Source organism: Rhagoletis pomonella, unplaced genomic scaffold (assembly GCF_013731165.1).
Source record: "Rhagoletis pomonella isolate Grant_MI unplaced genomic scaffold, Rhpom_1.0 Rhpom_scaffold_00002, whole genome shotgun sequence".
In the NCBI taxonomy this organism is placed as follows: Eukaryota; Metazoa; Arthropoda; class Insecta; order Diptera; family Tephritidae; genus Rhagoletis; species Rhagoletis pomonella.
In genome coordinates this window covers 88975630-88993639 of record NW_023458556.1, presented here as the reverse complement: position 1 = coordinate 88993639, position 18010 = coordinate 88975630, and the positions used below count along the sequence as shown (strand labels likewise).

The 18010-nt window shown below is 36.6% G+C and overlaps 2 protein-coding genes across 2 annotated transcripts in view; one reads left to right on the top strand and one right to left on the bottom strand.

The window, feature by feature from the left end:
- The window catches only part of LOC118755845 (syntaxin-binding protein 5), a gene marked incomplete at its 5' end in the record, with an annotated part of 814838 nt that overhangs the window by 233599 nt on the left and 563229 nt on the right, over positions 1-18010 (bottom strand).
- LOC118734150 lies at positions 6993-8828 on the top strand. The gene is made up of 4 exons (XM_036463867.1): positions 6993-7230; positions 7303-7659; positions 7718-7877; positions 7935-8828. Exons 2-4 carry the CDS (start codon positions 7597-7599, stop codon positions 8408-8410), a joined length of 699 nt encoding a protein of 232 aa, XP_036319760.1. The 5' UTR covers positions 6993-7230; positions 7303-7596; the 3' UTR covers positions 8411-8828.

Here is an 18010-nt window from a genome sequence, read left to right as displayed (position 1 = left end):
GCGGATCTTGCTACCGATGATGTCGATGTCATCGGCGTACGCCAGAAATTGCACGCTCTTGTAAAAAATTGTTCCTGAGCGGTTCAGTTCTGCAGCTCTTATTATCTTCTCTAACATCAGATTAAAAAAATCGCATGAAAGGGAGTCGCCCTCTCTGAAACCTCGTTTGGTAAGAGACGGTTCGGAGAGGTCCCAACTTTCCCAATTTTGACGGAGCTGGTGGCACATATTATCGCGTTAAACAAAAAGCCATTTGTAGATTATAACTTTTTGAAGTATACTTTCAGGTTAGATGGATGCTTTGAAAATCAGTGAATCACATAAAAGTTTGAGCCATATGTGGCGAGGAGCAGGACGGTTGTATTTGATATATTAATCTTCGAAATAGCAGATATGTACAGGGTGCACTAAATCGAAGTTTTCACTACAACTCTATGGTTAGTGGTAGTGCATTCAAAATTTCACTACCACTATATGGTTAGTGATAATGTGTTTCAAATTTCACTAGCACTACATAGTGATAGTGAAATCGAATTTTCACTATCACTATCTGGTTAGCGGTAAGGGACGAACATTTCACTATCACTGACTTATTACACTGGTTTACAAATTTAAGAAAATTTGGCGAACTGTGATTTCAATACCCATCTCCTTACAAGATTTTTGTTCAAAAATGTATAGCCACTAACCATATTGTGGTAGTGAAATGCATTTCCACTAAGTGTATAGTGGTAGTGAAACCGAATTCTCACTATCACTATACACTTAGTTGTAATGCGTTTCAAATTTCACTACCACTACACGAATAGTGGTAATGAAATGCTCAGTGCATTAAAAATTTAGTGCAGCGTGCCCAACCCTGGCTACGTATAATCGCTTTTCTTTCTCAAATGTTTCAGTAAAATAAACCGCTTATGAGCTCAATATGCATAATCATTGCTGAAAAAGTGATCACGTCACAATAGTATTAAATCAAGAATACCAGTAGATACTTTGCTTACTTGCTTTGTGCTTTTAGTGCTTTTTGTTACAAAATTAAGAAAATAAAAGCAAGCCACGCCTTTTATTTGCATTTAATGCAGCTAGTAAGTTGGTTCTGAAATTTTTCGGTGCAATTTAAAAATAAAACAATATCCATATAAATTCAGATATATATGTACATATGTACATATGAATGTATGTATACATACAAATACGATTTCTAAAATTGCTAGCTATACATACATATACATATTTTAATGTGCATAGCTACATTTTTAAATCTAAGGAGTATTGAAATAATGGAAACGGATTTTGAAGGGTTGGAAGCAGACAATTTTATAAACAAAATTTATCCGCTAGACCCGCTTTCATATTGGTTTTTGCAAGCATATTAAAGTGATATATAAACTGCGTTAACATTTCTTATATATGTAACAACATGATGCGTAAGATATTTTTTTGTATATAAAACACTTAAATACCACTAATCTTCTAAGTGTAATGAAATATAAATACAATTACCAAACAGCCTCCACACAAGGGCATAAAGACAGTTGTACTGATCTGCATCGGAATGCTAGTTCCAGAAAGAGAAAGCAGAATAGTTTCAGATTAGAATGAGTTCCTCTATTATGAACTAGATTTGTATGCAGGTGTATGCTGATGTGAAGTTAGGTGCCATAACACTAATTTCTAAAGTACATTCGATCAGGTATGTTTTATGAGTTTAATTTACTAATCAAGCAATTTGATCAAATAAGCAATAGCGGAAAATACTTCAATTTTTTAAGAGGGAAAAATAGTTCTTCAAGTCCATCCAAAAACTAAATTTTAAGTAAATTTGCACTTTTGGTTTACCTTTGCAATGATTTCTGTTGAAGTTATCCGCATTTGTACTCTCCCATATACACACAATATTTACTTAAATAGTAGGGGAATAAAAACGGTTACAACATTGAACGCACCCATTCCAATGAAACATACCCTGTAATTACCACATGGCTTATGAAATATAGCCCGTAAAGAGTAAGTCTGTACAGGGAATTCAAAATCGTTTCAGCTTTCACCATGGAGAAGTCGGGTAACGAGAATCGTATCGCTGTTAGAGCGCTATTTTAAGTGTAAAATGGAAAAGGTGATGTTTTGAAAACGCTCTGTCAGCTCAGGATTGGTTGCATGTTCGTCTACCCGTGCATAAAACTATTTGAGGAGACTGGAGATATTAAAGACCGCCACCGGTAGAGCCATCCCGGAACGCAAATTCGCTCCGCTGGATTCCAAGTTGTGAACAGTTGCGTGTGGCTATTGATGATTAACCACAGGCGGAAATTTCGAACGAATGTACCTTTTTTGGTATACAATATACAGGGTTACCTGGAAAAGTCGTCATAGATATGTACTTAAGAAAATTATTATTCTTTAGGACATTCCTGATTAATCTGGTTAGACATGGTGTACAAACAGGAGCGGAGAATTTCCCTATTTCCCCAAATCTGAGTCGGTCGAGAAATCCGAGTTTGGTTAAGAATTTCAATTACACTCTTGGTATTGTGATTCTACTTCCGGAACAATTTGGAGCTAATTGCACATACCGACATGAAATTTTTTCTGAGATAAAACTCGTCATTTCTAATAGATTTTGTCGCCGAACTCATCTCTGAAAAAATATGTACAGCATTGTCCTTTCACATGCCGCACAGTGTGCTTTTTGAACACTCCATGCGAATTAATCTTAGGGATTTCGACAAACGCAGTATTTTGATATGAAGAAAAATGGTTATGAAAGCTAATGTAATTCCCCTTCACGTAAAAAGTAGTCAAAAATGTGTTCTTCGAAAAAAAAATACAAAACTACTGGATTTATTTAAAAGAAATGTATTTCTTATTAAAATAATATTATAGATTTTGGGACGAGCAACACTATTCCCTGTTCAAAATTCTAAAAAAAATTTTAACACCTCAATTTAAAAAAGATATTATTTATTGAATTTTTTTTATTTGTGTGCATCCTTCACACAATTTTATATCCCTCGAATAACAAGTGCGTTTTAGTGCAATTCAAGACCTTTAATTTGAGCCAAGTTAGACCCAGGTTATAACAGTTTTAAACCAAACTTCGAAACTGCTGTAATAGAAAATTAGAAAAAAAATTGCGTGAAATGTCGAATGAAGTTTAATTTCAGAATCGTAAAGTACAAAACCGCGTATCGTCATTCTGCAATACCGCGTAACTGGCATTTGCTACCAAAAATTGGATTTGCTCTCACAAGCTCTTGGCTCAATCCTTATCCATTCGTTTCAAATATGCTAGCCATTGCGATTTCTTTATAAAAATTAGAACCATTTGAAATATGGGGGCTTTTACTGTGTAGCAAATAATTTATGCAACCTCACATACGCGGTTTTTAATTTCCTCGATACGCGGTTTTGCATTTTGTTGATACGCGGTTTTGTACTTTAAACGACGATATGTATGAACTAGAGATGGGCGCGGGATAGCGGGACCCGCGGGACCCACGGTACTGATTTAAAATTGGCCGGGATGGGCGGTATCGGGAGGATCTGTAAAAATATGGCGGGCGGGACGGGACCAAAATCCTTTAACGACACTCCCGATAAAACCGCACCCCTGCAAATTCACAAAATCTTCCTTAAAAACGATGTTTGAAATATGCACTTGTAATGTTTTATTGAGACGAAAACGAACAGCAAAGCAAAATACACACGTTGAAATCTCAACCGATCGTTTCAATTTGTTGTTCATTTGTAACCTGCTTTAGAGATAGATATCGGGACCCACGGGAACCGCGGTACAATTCTGAAAAACGTCGGGATGGGCGGGATAGGGTTTAAATATTTAGTCCCGTGCCCATCTCTAGTATGAACATAGGTGTGTTTAGTACGAATACGAAAATTTAACTGGTTAATAAGGAATTTTTTATGAAAATTTTAAATTTAACCACTTATAATTTTTTATCAGCCAGCTTCATAAAAATGCTTTCATGCCGAGGAGAAATTAATATGAAATGATAAATTTGATGGAAAAATGTGCGATATATATACATTAGAGCGGTTCATAAAAACACTCTTTTTGGAAATTCATAACCGCTACATCAGAATATTGTTATTTGTGATGAAAAAAGAGGCACGTATTTTTTTATTTAAAAAACAAAAAGTTTTTTTTAGAGGTCGCGCTGGTTGGAGTGCATGTGCCATATATATACATTAGAGCGGTTCATAAAAACACTCTTTTTGGAAATTCATAACCGCTACATCAGAATATTGTTATTTGTGATGAAAAAAGAGACACGTATTTTTTTATTTAAAAAACAAAAAGTTTTTTTTAGAGGTCGCGCTGGTTGGAGTGCAATGGGGTATAGTCGTTGCGCTGGGTATGCAGTTACAGTTACATGGCCATACTCAATCCCGACTCTTGCGTCCTCGTTCGCGCACTCTGGGCAACGTGAGCAACCCATGTGCGAGATGCGGTAACCAATCCGAGTGGAGCCTTGGGTCGTGGCAGAAAGAGAGGGAGCTTCGGTGGGGCCACTCCGACTTATTCGGTTTAAGTGCTCACTGAAGTCTGCAGCGTCTGTTCACCAGTTGGTGCGGCTGCAAGCGGATGTCTGTCTTGGAGCAAGGCGCTCGCTATATAAACGTGTATTTGGTTGCGAAATCCCCCCGTCCCAGCAATGGGTTGTGCGCTGGGTTTGGGACCCACCACGTAAAAACCACTTCCAGTGAAGAAGCAAGGCAAAGCCTCGGATGAGAGCCCCCTTATGATGACGACCACGGCAAACGTTTAAAGGACTACAATTTGAGGGCATGCAGCCGGAATGTCCGGACCCTTAATGGGGAAGGTGCCTCTGCCCGGCTGGTTGATGTCGTCGTAAGGACAAAAGCTGACATCACCGCCATACAAAAAACACGTTGCACGGGGCAAGGCAAGCAATGTCTGGGGCCTTGCGACGACTACTACAGCTGCCATGTAAAGGGGCACAAATTCGGAGATGGATTTGTGGTGGGAGAGAGACTCCGTCACCGACTACTGTCGTTCACCCCGGTGAACGAGCCTCTAGCCACAATCCGCATCAAAGCGAGATTCTTCAACATCTCGCTGATCTGCGCCCATGCCCCGACGGAAGAGAAGGATGAGGCATCCATGGATCTCTTCTTTGAGCGCTTGTAGCGCACGTACGAGCGCTGCCCCCGTCATGATATCAAAATCGTGCTTGGCGACTTCAATGCCAGGGTGGGCAAGGAAGGGATCTTTGGAACCACCGTCAGAAAATTTAGCCTCCACGACGAAACGTCCGACAACGGATTGAGGCTGATCGACTTCGCCGGGGCCCGAAACATGGTAGTATGCAGTACTAGGTTCAAGCATAAAAAGATCCATCAAGCTACGTGGCTGTCTCCGGATCGAAAAACGAGAAACCAAATCGATCATGTTGTGATAGACGGAAGGCACGCTTCCAGTGTTTTAGACGAACGCACACTCCGAGGCCCAAACATCGACTCTGACCACTAACTTGTTGCAGCCAAGATACGCACCCGCCTCTGTGCAGCAAAAAATGTGCGCCCAAATATGCAAGGAAAGCTTAACGTCGAAAAGCTGCAATCACACCAGACAGCCAGCGCTTTCGCTAATCGACTCTCACACCTGCTCTCAGAGAGCACTCTACAACAAACCGACATATGCGAGCAGTGGAACCACATTTTCCGCTCATTAAGTACCGCCGCCGAAGAAGTAGTCGGATTTCAGTGAGCCCGAAAGAACAACTGGTACAATGAGGAGTGTCAAGAAGCTGCAGAGGAAAAAGATGCCGCCTACAGGGCCACGCTGCGATCGGGCGCAACGCGCGCTGAGTGGGACCGCTATACACTGAGGGAAAAACCGCGGTCTAAATTTAAGCCTGTTGCGCTTAATTTTAGATTATACTGTTCTTAATTTTTTCGATACCCAACGGTCTTGATAGGAGACCAAAAAGTTCTTAAGTCAAGAACAAGTTCTTACTATTAGACCACAATTCTAGTATTAAGACCCAAATTCTTGCTTTTAGAACACAATTCTAGTATTAAGACCCAAATTCTTGCTTTTAGAACACAATTCTAGTATTAAGAACCAAGTTCTTGCTATTAGAACACACGATCTTATTTTTAGACCATCCGTTCTTAAATATATTCTATCCGTTCTGTGATTTATACCACGTTCTTAATTTTAGAACGCTACAAGATAAAAGATGGAAAACTATTGTGTTTATGCAAATGACGCTACTAGTGAGGTAAATAATTGGGTTCTCTTTTCCACGGAGCAACCAGTTACCTCTGAAGGGGCAATAGAAGCTCCAGAAAATTCTGTTCTGCCAGAAATAAATGAAAGTACATTAAGTACAGTTGGAGAAGATAATTCCACTATCGAAGATGACGAAAATCTTAAAACGTTGCTGAAAGAATTCAGACTGGAATGTATTTTTGAGAATTTAAAAGGTAAGTACATATTCCCTATTTGCATATATGAAAAGTATACTCTAATAAGTGTATTTTAGCTGCACAAATCACTTATAGATGCTTAAAATACATTCAAAAAGAGGATTTGAAAGAAGCAGTTCCAGATCTTGGCCTACGCATAGAGTTTCGTGAAAAGTTATTCGCCTGGAGAAAAAATAAGGTAAATTGAACAATAGTTGTTAAGTTTATTTATGTACCTATGAAAAAATTAATAATGATGATTTTTTAAGTTCGGAGTTGACGACGAAACAATTTCGGTGCCATCAAAAGTAAATGACTGGTTCAAAGCCTGCACAGATTCTCATAGTAAATCTTCTTGCTTATCATCAACGAACGCCTCATTGTGCACAAGACTATTCAGTAAGGTAAGGACCAGCTAATTACACCAGCACACAAAAAAGTGGTTTATCCTTATTCCATTCACCAAACCCAACTACCCAATGCGGACCTGTTCATTTAGACCACTTTTTTGTGGGCGATATTATCAAAAATTTTTTTTATATTTCAAAAACTTTTTAAACCAAGGATATCACTGCTTTACTGACTCGTACAACTAAAGGCATCAATATCCTGGAGTACTATAAAGAGAACAACACATTAACAAGTGTCCTCAGAGATGAAGTAATCAACATTATTGTTGAAGAAATTGTGCTCAACGGCATTACTCTGAAAGCCAATGATTTTGCACCTTTGTTTAATGAAATTTGCTCACTTTTTCCGACAGAAAGAACTGCTGAGGTTGGTATATTTGTTGGTTTAGTTTATTTAAATTTTGTTTACGTTACTATATGCTAAACAAACGTCCTTTAGGATTACTATTTCATACCGCGAAAGGGAAGAAATAACCCAGGGGGTAAGCTGTATGTGAAATACAAAAATCAAAGGAGCAAAAAAAGGATACTGGGAGGCTCTATTTCTGAAAATGTGCAGTCTTCTTCTAAGCAACAAGTCGAATCTGAGGAAACAAATGAGAAAGATGTGGAAATTGACGAATCTATAGCTCTAGGCTTAAAAACTTCCTTAAGCAGAGGTAATGCTGACTGGACAGAAATTTGTGATAAGTGGAAGAAAACCTACCCTATTCGGCAAAGGGATTTGAAGTCAATGAAGACTAATGAATTTTTGCAGAGCTGGCCAAAACTTTTAGATTCGAGAGCTCCTGATTTGGTAACACTGCTCAAATGTTTGTAATATCGTTACCTAATAATAAATTTTTAAATTTTAGATGAAAATTGATTTTAATATTATGTATCCGGGCAAGGAACATTTGCTACTTGCAAAATGGGAAATATTTAAAGAACAAGTTTTGCGGTTTTATGAAGCCAATGTCCATAATGAATTTTGCAAACAGTTACTTCAGCAAGTAAAGTCGTCTGTTAGCAAAGGTAGTATTAAATTCAGAAACTCTTAGTATGCAAATTTAAAAATTTTTATATTATTAGACGTCCAGGATTACATATGTGCGATATTACTTAATGCAGTTATGCCATCTTCCGCACGGTATAAAAACGAGCATGGAAAGCGCAACAGAAAAATGACAATAATAGATGCCCAAGAAAACTTTGTATTGCAGCTGACTTCAGTTAATGACTACCAAAGAAAAGTAAATGATATTATCAACAAATATTATTCAGCTGGGTTAACTCTGCAGCCGTTTCTTATAGTCGAGGGCTCGGTTGAAACAGATTTGAAGGGGTATTATATTTATTTTGATAGCATTTTGTACAAACTTAATTCGTTCATAGAAAGCTTGGATTTATGCTTTAAAATTTTTCAAATTTTTTCACTGAACTATCCCAAAACATGCCAGCATCCGTGGCTTTTTATACAGCAATATTTTTTCGAAATTAACACAATTTATGATTTTAAATCACCAAACATTACTCGTCTTGTTAACTATTTGAAAATTAATAAGTAATTGCACAAAATGTATTCTTGTTTTCGTTGTCTTAAAGAATTTTCTGAATCTAAAAACCTAATTTGTCATTTCAAGATTGACCACTTAATGTCTACCAAGTTTCTAAAACTTCGGTGCGTACAAGAAAACTGTCACCAAACATTCACAAATTTTACATATTTTCGTGTTCATTTGGAAAAACAACATAAATTTGAAAAATGTATAGATGAAAGAAGTCCCAACTCTTTTTCGTTGCCATCAGCAACGACTTTCCAAAAAAAAGTTTCAGAAGACACAGAAGAAAACGATAATTTAATTCGACAAAACTGTAGTCCCCCCAAAAATATAAATACTTTAGAAACTATAAATAGTTTAAAGAAAAATGCATTAGAGTTATCCTTGAGTTTATATGATCAAAACGCCATGCCTAGAAAAAGAGTAATAGAAATTCAAAATTCGGCTTCTACTTTAATTTCATCTATATCCACTGCAATTGAAGGGTTATTTGAAGCTGAAGAAATTAAAAATGATTTAATATGTTTACTAAATTTTTGTAAAGATCCTTTTCAAGAAATAAAAACGGAATACAGACTGCTTAAATTATTGAAAGATTTAAAATTATATGAGCATCCAAGGCACATTGTAATAAGCAAGTCGATTACCGAAATAACTTATCACAGCAATCGCACTTTGGGACCGAAATCTACTGATCTTTATATTATGCCATTAAAATTTACTTTCAAGTCTATTTTTGAAATCCCCACACTTCTAGACGCTACATTGTCATGTACCAAAGAATATTCTGAAAGCAGCATTTTATGCAATTTTGCAAGTGGAAGTATTTTTAAAAGAAAGAAACAGCAGCTTCAGTCTGATTTAGTTATTCCGTACACCCTTTATTTTGATGATTTTCAAATAAATAATGCACTAGGAAGTCATACATATTCGATATGCGGTTGTTATTTTAACTTTCCTACCATGCCACAATATTTACTGTCAAAAGTAGATTATATTTTTCATGCAGCTTTAATATCAAGTGCAGATTTAAAAAACAGTGGCACTGAAACAGCTTTTTATCACTTAGTTGAAGAACTCAAACAATTAGAAAACGGTGTAGAGATTGTAACAGAAGGTAAAACACGCAAGATTCATTTTATTTTAGGTCTGATAGTTGGTGATAACTTAGCTGTTAATAGCATATTGGGTTATGTGCAGGCATTTAACTCAAACAAATATTGTCGTGCTTGTAGAAGGACAAGGAGTCAAATGCAATGCGATGTTTTGGAATACACACACTTTTTAAGGAGTGTTGATAACTATGAAGAAGATTTATTGAAAAATAACGTTCACGAAACCGGAATTAAAAATATGTGTATTTTTGACACATTAGAATATTTTCATGTCACAGAAAACTTTTGTTTTGACTTAATGCATGACATATATGAAGGTATATGTTCATATGATGTGTGTAATATTCTGCTTGGATTAATCAATGATAATATAATAAGCCTTGAAGAAATAAATAGTAGAAAAGGCCTATTTCAGTTTGGGGAGTCTGAAATTGGCAATATTTCTATTCCATTAACCATGTTAAGGTTAAAAGCGTTTAATTTAAAAATGACAGCTAGTGAGGTTCGCTGCTTTGTTCACTTTTTACCCTTAATGATAGGGGATCTTATCCCTGCAGATAAGATTTTTATTAGATCGTCAGAATTCTCTAGATAGCATTTTTTATTTTGAACCAGATGCTAAACTTGATTTAGCTCAAAAAGAATTTTACTCCATATTAATTCAAGAAAACGGAATTCAGTTTGAAAATTGTGAACTTTTAAAGCAAGTTTATTTTAAAGGGACTTTTTATAAAAGTTCCAATTACTTAGCAATTAGTATACCAAACAATATTGAACTCTATAAAATAAAGTAAATTTTGTTTCAAAATGACAATATATATGTAATATGTAATCAAATAGTTATAAGAAATTTCAATAATCATTTTCAGTCTTACGAAGTAGGCTCTAGTAACGACACTTTACAAATAAAAAACATATCCGAGTTTATAAGTCCTCCATTGCATTTATACTATGTAAATAACGGAAAAACCTTTGTAAGACTTAAATATATATAAATAAGTAGTATACCTATGTAAGACTGAAGTATATGTATCTATACATATTATAAGCATTGAATGTAATTTTTTTAACAATACTTTAATAAATTGAAAGTAAAATTTATCCTATACCATTGTTTTCATTATGTTCCTACAGGGCTAGCTGCAATTAAAAATTCGAAATTCGAAAGTATAATTTAAGAACAAAGCAGGTTAAAATTAAGAATACTCGTTCATGAAATAAGAACAAAGCAGATTAATTCAAGAACAAGGCAGATTCATATCAAGAACACGCGTTCTTGAACTAAGAATATCGCAATCTTCTAATAAGAACGATTATTCTCTTTTAAAGAATTTGGTTCTTAAAAAGAGACCGAAACAATCTAAAATTGATACGGTCTAGAAATAAGATTTTGGGTCTTGGTTTAAGAATTTTCAAGCTTAACAGACTATTAACAACGTATGGGCTTAAATTAAGACCGCTTTTCTTGATTTTAGACTGTTTTTTCCCTCGGTGTAGGGATCTGAAGAGGGAAGCGAGACGTATTTGCCGCAATAAGAAAAGAGAGGCCGAAATACGTGAGTGCGAAGAGCTTGAAATGCTTGCCGACAGGAAGAATGCCCGAAAATTTTACCAGAGAGTTAGGCGACTTACGGAAGGTTTCAAAAGCCTGGGGCGTACTCCTGTAAGAACAGTAATGGCGACCTAGTAACTGATGTCCAGAGCGTACTTAGATTATGGAGGGAACACTTTTCCGCCCTACTAAATGGTAGCAGCACGGAAAGTTGTGGAGAAGAAGAACCCGAGCCCGCAGTCGATGATGACGGAGTCGACGTTCCACCGCCTGACTATGACGAGATGCGTATAGCAATAACGCGGCTGAAAAACAACAAAGCCGCTGGAGCTGACAGCCTGCCAGCTGAGGTATTCAAGTACGGCGGCGAGGAGTTGATAAGGTGCATGCATCAACTCTTGTGCAGAATATGGTCAGATGAACGCATGCCCGACGACTGGAATTTAAGTGTGCTCTGCCCAATCCACAAGAAAGGTGACCCCGCCATTCGCGCCAACTACCGTGGGATCAGCCTTCTAAGCATAGGTTACAAGGTCTTATCGAGCGTATTGTGTGAAAGACTGAAGCCGAAAGACTCCGAGCCGTTCGCCACAAAACGGAGCTTCAGACAAGGCGCCTCCCTTGCATGTGACTTCTTTAATCTGATGTTGGAGAAGATAATAAGAGCTACAGAACTGAACCGCTCAGGAAAAATTTACTACAAGAGCGTGCAATTGCTGGCTTATGCCGATGACATCGAAATCATCGGTAACAAAAAGCGCGAAGTCTGTTCTGCCTTTTCCAAGTTGGATAGGGAAGCAAAGCGAATGGGTCCGGTGGTAAACAAGGACAAGACGAAGTGTCTCCTGTCATCAAACAAACAGTCAGAAGATTCGCGCCTTGGCACCCACGTCACTGTTGACAGTTACAAGTTCGTTTACTTGGGAACCAGCATTAACACCGATAATAATGTCAGCATTGAAACCCAACGCAGAATCACTCTTTCCAACAATTGCTACTTTGGACTGAGTAGGCAATTCAGGAGTAAAGTCCTCTCTCGACGTACGAAAACCACGCTCTCTCTATAGGTCACTCATCATGCCCGTGCTGGTATATGGCGCAGAAGCATGGACAATGACAACATCCGATGAGGCGGCTCTTGGAGTGTTTGAGGGAAAGATTTTGCGGAAGATTTACGGGCCTTTATGCGTTGGCGACGGCGAGTACCGCAGACGATGGAACGATGAGCTGTATGAGCTTTACAACGACATGGATATAGTGCAGCGAATTAAAATACAGCGGCTGCGCTGGCTTGGCTATGCCGTTCGAATGGACAACGACGCTCTAGCTCTGAAAGTATTCAACTCGGAACCCGCTGGTGGTAGCAGAGGAACAGGGAAGCCCCCACTGCGATGGAAAGATCAGGTGGAGAACGACTTGGCTTCACTTGGCATTTCCAATTGGCGTCAGTTGGCACAGAGGAGAAACAACTGGCGTGCTTTGCTGAACTCGGCCAAAATCGCTTAGGCGGTTACAGCGCCAAAAAAGAAGAAGAAGGAGCTGGTCGGTTGTTTATAAAAACGCTGATGTTGTAATTTTTTTATTTTTGTGACTTGTTAAAATACAGCTAAAACTGTGGTTTTTACATATAACTACTCTGGTATTATTGGGAAACATTCCCTTATTAAACACCTGTCTTGGACAGTTAGAATGGGCCTAGTTCCCAAAAATATTCTACCGAAAAGACATTAGTAAAATTAAAACGTTGGTACTGAACGATTTACGCGTTGTCATGGGTTGGAACTTGTTACCATGGAGTTTCTGGGGTTGCTAATTAGGAATCTGAAGTCAGTTTTTCGAAATTTAAAATGGCGGATCCAAAATGGCACCACATTTTTTTTTTAAGTATTGGGTTTGTTTGAAAACCGTCACTCGGGAGTTTTTGAGGTCGCCGATTACGAATCTGAAGTAATTTCTTTTTAATTCGAAATGGGGGATCCAATATGACGATCAAATTAAAATAAAAATTACTAAAATTAAAACGTTGATACTGAACGTTTTAAGCATTTTCAAGGGTTAAAACTCGTTTCCAGGGGGTTTCTGGGGTTGCTGATTAAGAATCCGTTGTCAGATTTGCATAATTCAAAATGGCGGTTAAGAGTTTCAAACAAATCCAATATTTTTTTTTTAAAGTTGGTCGCCATTTTGGATCCACCATTGTGAATTTATAAAAACCGACCAGCGCGACCTCTAAAAAAAACTTTTTTTTTTTTTTAATAAAAAAACACGTTTCTCCTTGTTATCACAAATAACAATAATTTGAGGTAGCGTTTATGAATTTCCAAAAAGAAATTTTTTTTTAACCACTCTATTATACATATAATAAAATTGTTACAGGCCGATGTTTGTACTTTATAGATATTAAAGAAAAATTCATATAAGGGTCTTTATTAGAACAACAGAAGCCAAACAACAATTTTTAGAATTTTTGTATGTCTGTCTGTCTGTATGTTTGTACGCGCATCACTCGAAAACTAATGCATGGAATCATTAGCGCACACAAGGGGTGGGTTTTGGGGTTCAAACCCCCCCTAAAGCTAATAACCTCAAATACAAACTCAAGGAAATTATAAGAAATATTTATTATAATTTCTGTTGCTTGAAAAAGCGCTTTGCTTTTGCTGTAAATTTTCATGAGGAAATAAATATACGAGCATTTTTTTCTTGAGAGCTGCAAACTGATTTATGGAAATTTGGTAGAAGAAAATTTCTTTTTCATTTCTCGTCCGTCGTTTTATATGAATTTTTCGTTTCTCTTGAGAGTTCAGTTAATTTTTTCGCAACTCGAAATATTAAAAAAATTTTGCAATCGTGAAAAATCACCATCTATCGAAAATCAGAAACCAGAAATCGAAAAAATGAACATAAAAGTGCAAAAATTCATGTAATCAATAAATTTATTTTTTCTGACTCTTTTTTAAAATTTTTTATTAGGTACTTTTGAAAGTTGAGCGCATCTTGAGTTTATAGAACTTTTTATTAAACAAGTAGTTTTTAAGGAAAGAACACAACCGACTTCAATTCTCATATAGAAATTTAGGGGTACCGTTAATTTCTTCGTGATCCAATCATCGGATCTCTAAACCAAATTACGGGTACCATCTTTCCAATAAAAAAAGGATTATTGAAATCGGTTCACGTGGTAAAAAAGTTATGTATTCCGGCGAATTGATAACCTCCCCTTTTTTGAAGTCGGTTAAAAGTGTTTGAGTTCTGTTAATCTTATGTAAATAAAGTGCAGTTTATGAATTTTAAAACGTTTATTTATTTATTACATACTGTACATAAAACTTGCATAAATGTATTTTAAAGAGCGTATTATCAAGCGAATTTTCAGTATTTTCCGGTGATATATCTTTAGAAATATAAACCCCCCCCTAAAATATATTCCTGGGTGCGCCCCTGCATGGAATTGAATGCAGTTTTCACCTGTGTATTGCTAGAGTTCTAAATTAAAATACAGAAAGAAAAAAATTAGAGAGTTGCAACCTGTTTGAAAATTCCAGTTTAAGTAAATTGACAAGTAAATATTGCAATACGGCTGCCAAAAGAAAGACTTTTAACAAGGCTTACAGCCGAAAATATTTTTGTTGAAGGTTGAAACCTGTTTGAAAATTTTAATTCAATTTAATTGATAAGGTAAATTGAATATTGCAATATGGGTATCCAACTGAAAAGGTTTAGGAAAGTTTACTCCCGGGAGTATGTTTGAGGAGGGTTGCCACCTTTTTGAAAAATTGTATTCAATTAAGTTGATAAATAAAATGAAATGTTACAATACGGGTATCAAACAGCACAAAAATACTTTTAAGGCGCAGTGAAGAGCGCCGGGTATTTGCTAGTTATTTATGTAAATAACAATGCACAAAACTCTTACGAGGTCATCCTTTTTAAAGCAGATTATTTGAGTTTTCCTATTGGCCCATATTTTTTGAGGCTTGTAGACGTTGTAGTGTAGGATCTTTCGGGTACGGAATTTCATGCATGTGTAGAAAGGTTTTGATCGGCATTCACCAAGAAGTAGCCAAACCCGATTAATTTGGGTCCGGCTCAAGCAGCTCACGGCTTCCAGTGTTTACACTAAGTATACTCTGGGTAGCAACTAGAGATGGACAAAACACGTGACACGTTGAGTCACGCTTTGTCACGCGAGAACGTGAGCGGTTTTGAGAGAAAATCACGAAACCTCCGTGATCGTGCATGACTGAAAATTTTGGTGGCGTGAACGTGCGTGAGATAGATTTTCCCGTCAATTAAGTAATTCTCACATATGTGAATTTTTAAGCAAAATAAAACCGTAAGCCTACCATAGTTTGAGTGGCAACATTATTTGTCCGGTTAGTCACTCTGAAGGCATTGTGTAATTCGGCAAACGCATTTATTTTTCCTTTCACACTAGATGCGTTTTATAATATTCATAATATTTTTGTATATCTATTGTCGGGCTGCATACAAATATGTGCAAAGTTCAAAAAAATTGCTAAGTGGAAATGCAATATATAAAAAGTAAATATTGCGAAAGAGATAGTACCTGGTGACTTTAGCAAAGCAATTGCTTACCCATAGCATGCTTGTGTGATATTTATATGAAATGCTATTTATGTATGTAAATAAAGTCCCAATTACAACAAATTTCCATGAGAAAACGTGCGTGACTAAAAATCGAGGTTTCGTGAGCGTGCGTGAACGTGATTGGAAAAAAATATTAGAAAACGTGAGTGTGCGTGATTATCAAAATAATCATCGTGAGCGTGCGGGAACGTGAGCCAATATCACTCACGTGACCATCTCTAGTGGCAACCGAACACCCTTTCGGAAGCGACCTAATGTGGGAAGGCAATCCCATAGCAATGGCGCAGGCTTAGGACCCGCCACGTAAAAAAAAAAACAACACCAACGAAAAATAAAGTAGGGCAAATGACGATAAAGGACTTCGATTTGAAGGCATGCGCCTAGCATGTCCGGCCCCTTAATGGGGTGCCTATGCCCGGATGGTCGATGTCCTTGAAAAGACAAAGGCTTCCATTACCGCAAACGAAGAAATACCATGGACGGGACAAAGCAATAAACGCGAGCAGCTCTGCAACGTCTAACACAGCTGCGCACAGGAGCGCACATCCCAGTGGACGAACGTCTAGCCACGATCCGCATCAAAGCGAGACTCTGCAACAAGTCGCTCATTTCTGCCCACTCCCCGACGGAAGAAAATCCCAAGGCGTCCAAGAATCTTTTCTAGAAGCGCTTGTTACTGAATTAATGAAGAATTCAAAATTTTAAGACCATAAACTACCGATTCAAAGTTACTAAATCGGTAATTTGTGGTGATATTGAAAAATGATGTATGGAGGTGAGATAATAAATTCAAAACCCCTTAATTCGGTATTTAGTTTGTCTTAAACGGTTGACGTATTCCCTATACATTAGGAAAGAGAATTGATAAAAAAAAATAATAATCCGACAATTTGAAATAATTGCGAGGGCTAATAATATTGCTTCATTTATTTTTTTATGGCAAATATTATTTGTTTAGACCTAAGACAACTTAACAGCAGTGTTGGCAATATGTTAATCTGATTAATGATTAAAAATTAACGATTAAAATGTTAGTCGCGATTGACGATTAAAATTAATTAATCGTAATCAACTGAACGATTAATGATTAAATTTTTGTAATAGTTAATCGCTGACGGCGAATACGATTAATTAATTTTAATCAGTAATCGTTAATCCAATTAAAAAGAGAATCTGATTAAGTTGTCTATTTTGTCCGAATTTGAAACCAAACACCAGTTACAGTAATTATTTCGTGTTTTACGCTTATAAAAAACACATAATATAAAAAAAATTATAATTATTGTTATTAGTAATACATAAACTGGGAACTTTTACAACCCAGCGCACATGTGCAGAGGGATATTAAAACCTAGTTTGTAAAACGGCTGTTGGAATAGATCTTAATGAAAATGCACACGAAATTGCTTAGATTGATGAGGAAAACCGACTTAGCCATACCCGATTAACTGGCCTTGTGTGCACAGGAAAATTCCAGCATAAATTAATTAATCACCAAACCTACTTAATCAAATTAAGGGTTAATGATTAAAAATTCATTTTTTTAATCGTGGTTACGATTAACTGTTTAATCGGATTAAAATTAATCATGATTAACTGTAATCGGATTAAATTTAATCGAGTTAACTAATTGATTAAAAAATCAATCGATTAGTGCCACTACTGCTTAATGTCATTATAACAATTAGGGTATTCAAAGTTTACTTTTAAAGTTAAAAGTTGGCAACTTTAACAAGATAACACACTCGAACTCGAACCCTTCACACATGTGTTTCAAATTGTCAATAAAACAAATATAGTCAGATATATATTTAAAAATCTTTCAAATTGCGCCCACGTTATGTTTTTCTGCTTCACTTTCCATTTTTTCTTAGCGCGAATAATTAGCTGATCAGAGATGCCAGTTTAACACAAAACAAAAACGTGAGACAAAATGGAGTAATTTTGGCCAAAAGTGTTATCTCTAACAACAAACAAAGTCACCACATGGTAAAATGTTTTAAAGTTACCAGGTGGCAAAATTAACACAGTAGATAATATAGAACTGTGAGCACCCTAATTGTTCCCAAAAATTTACGCAAGATTTGAGTTAAATGGAAAACAAAGATTTTTTTTATAGAAACATAAGGAACAAACGATAGAGGCATGTATGGAATAGCACATTGGGCAAATTCAGATCTTGCGGAAACTCTAGGGTTTTTTTTATATATCTACAACATAGCTACGATTAATAACACGTACATACATATGTACGTACATACGTGTTTGCTGGGTGTGACATTAGGTTTGTTCGATGAATGCACTAGAGTACTCTAGTGCAGGAAAAAG

Bases quoted from the DNA above. Each gene is read 5' to 3' on its own strand.
- LOC118734150 (XM_036463867.1), top strand. From the start codon at position 7,597: ATGAAGACTAATGAATTTTTGCAGAGCTGGCCAAAACTTTTAGATTCG. The intron at 7,660-7,717 runs GTAACACTGCTC...TTTAAATTTTAG, and splicing joins ATTCGAGAGCTCCTGATTTG to ATGAAAATTGATTTTAATAT. The intron at 7,878-7,934 runs GTAGTATTAAAT...TTATATTATTAG, and splicing joins AAAGTCGTCTGTTAGCAAAG to ACGTCCAGGATTACATATGT.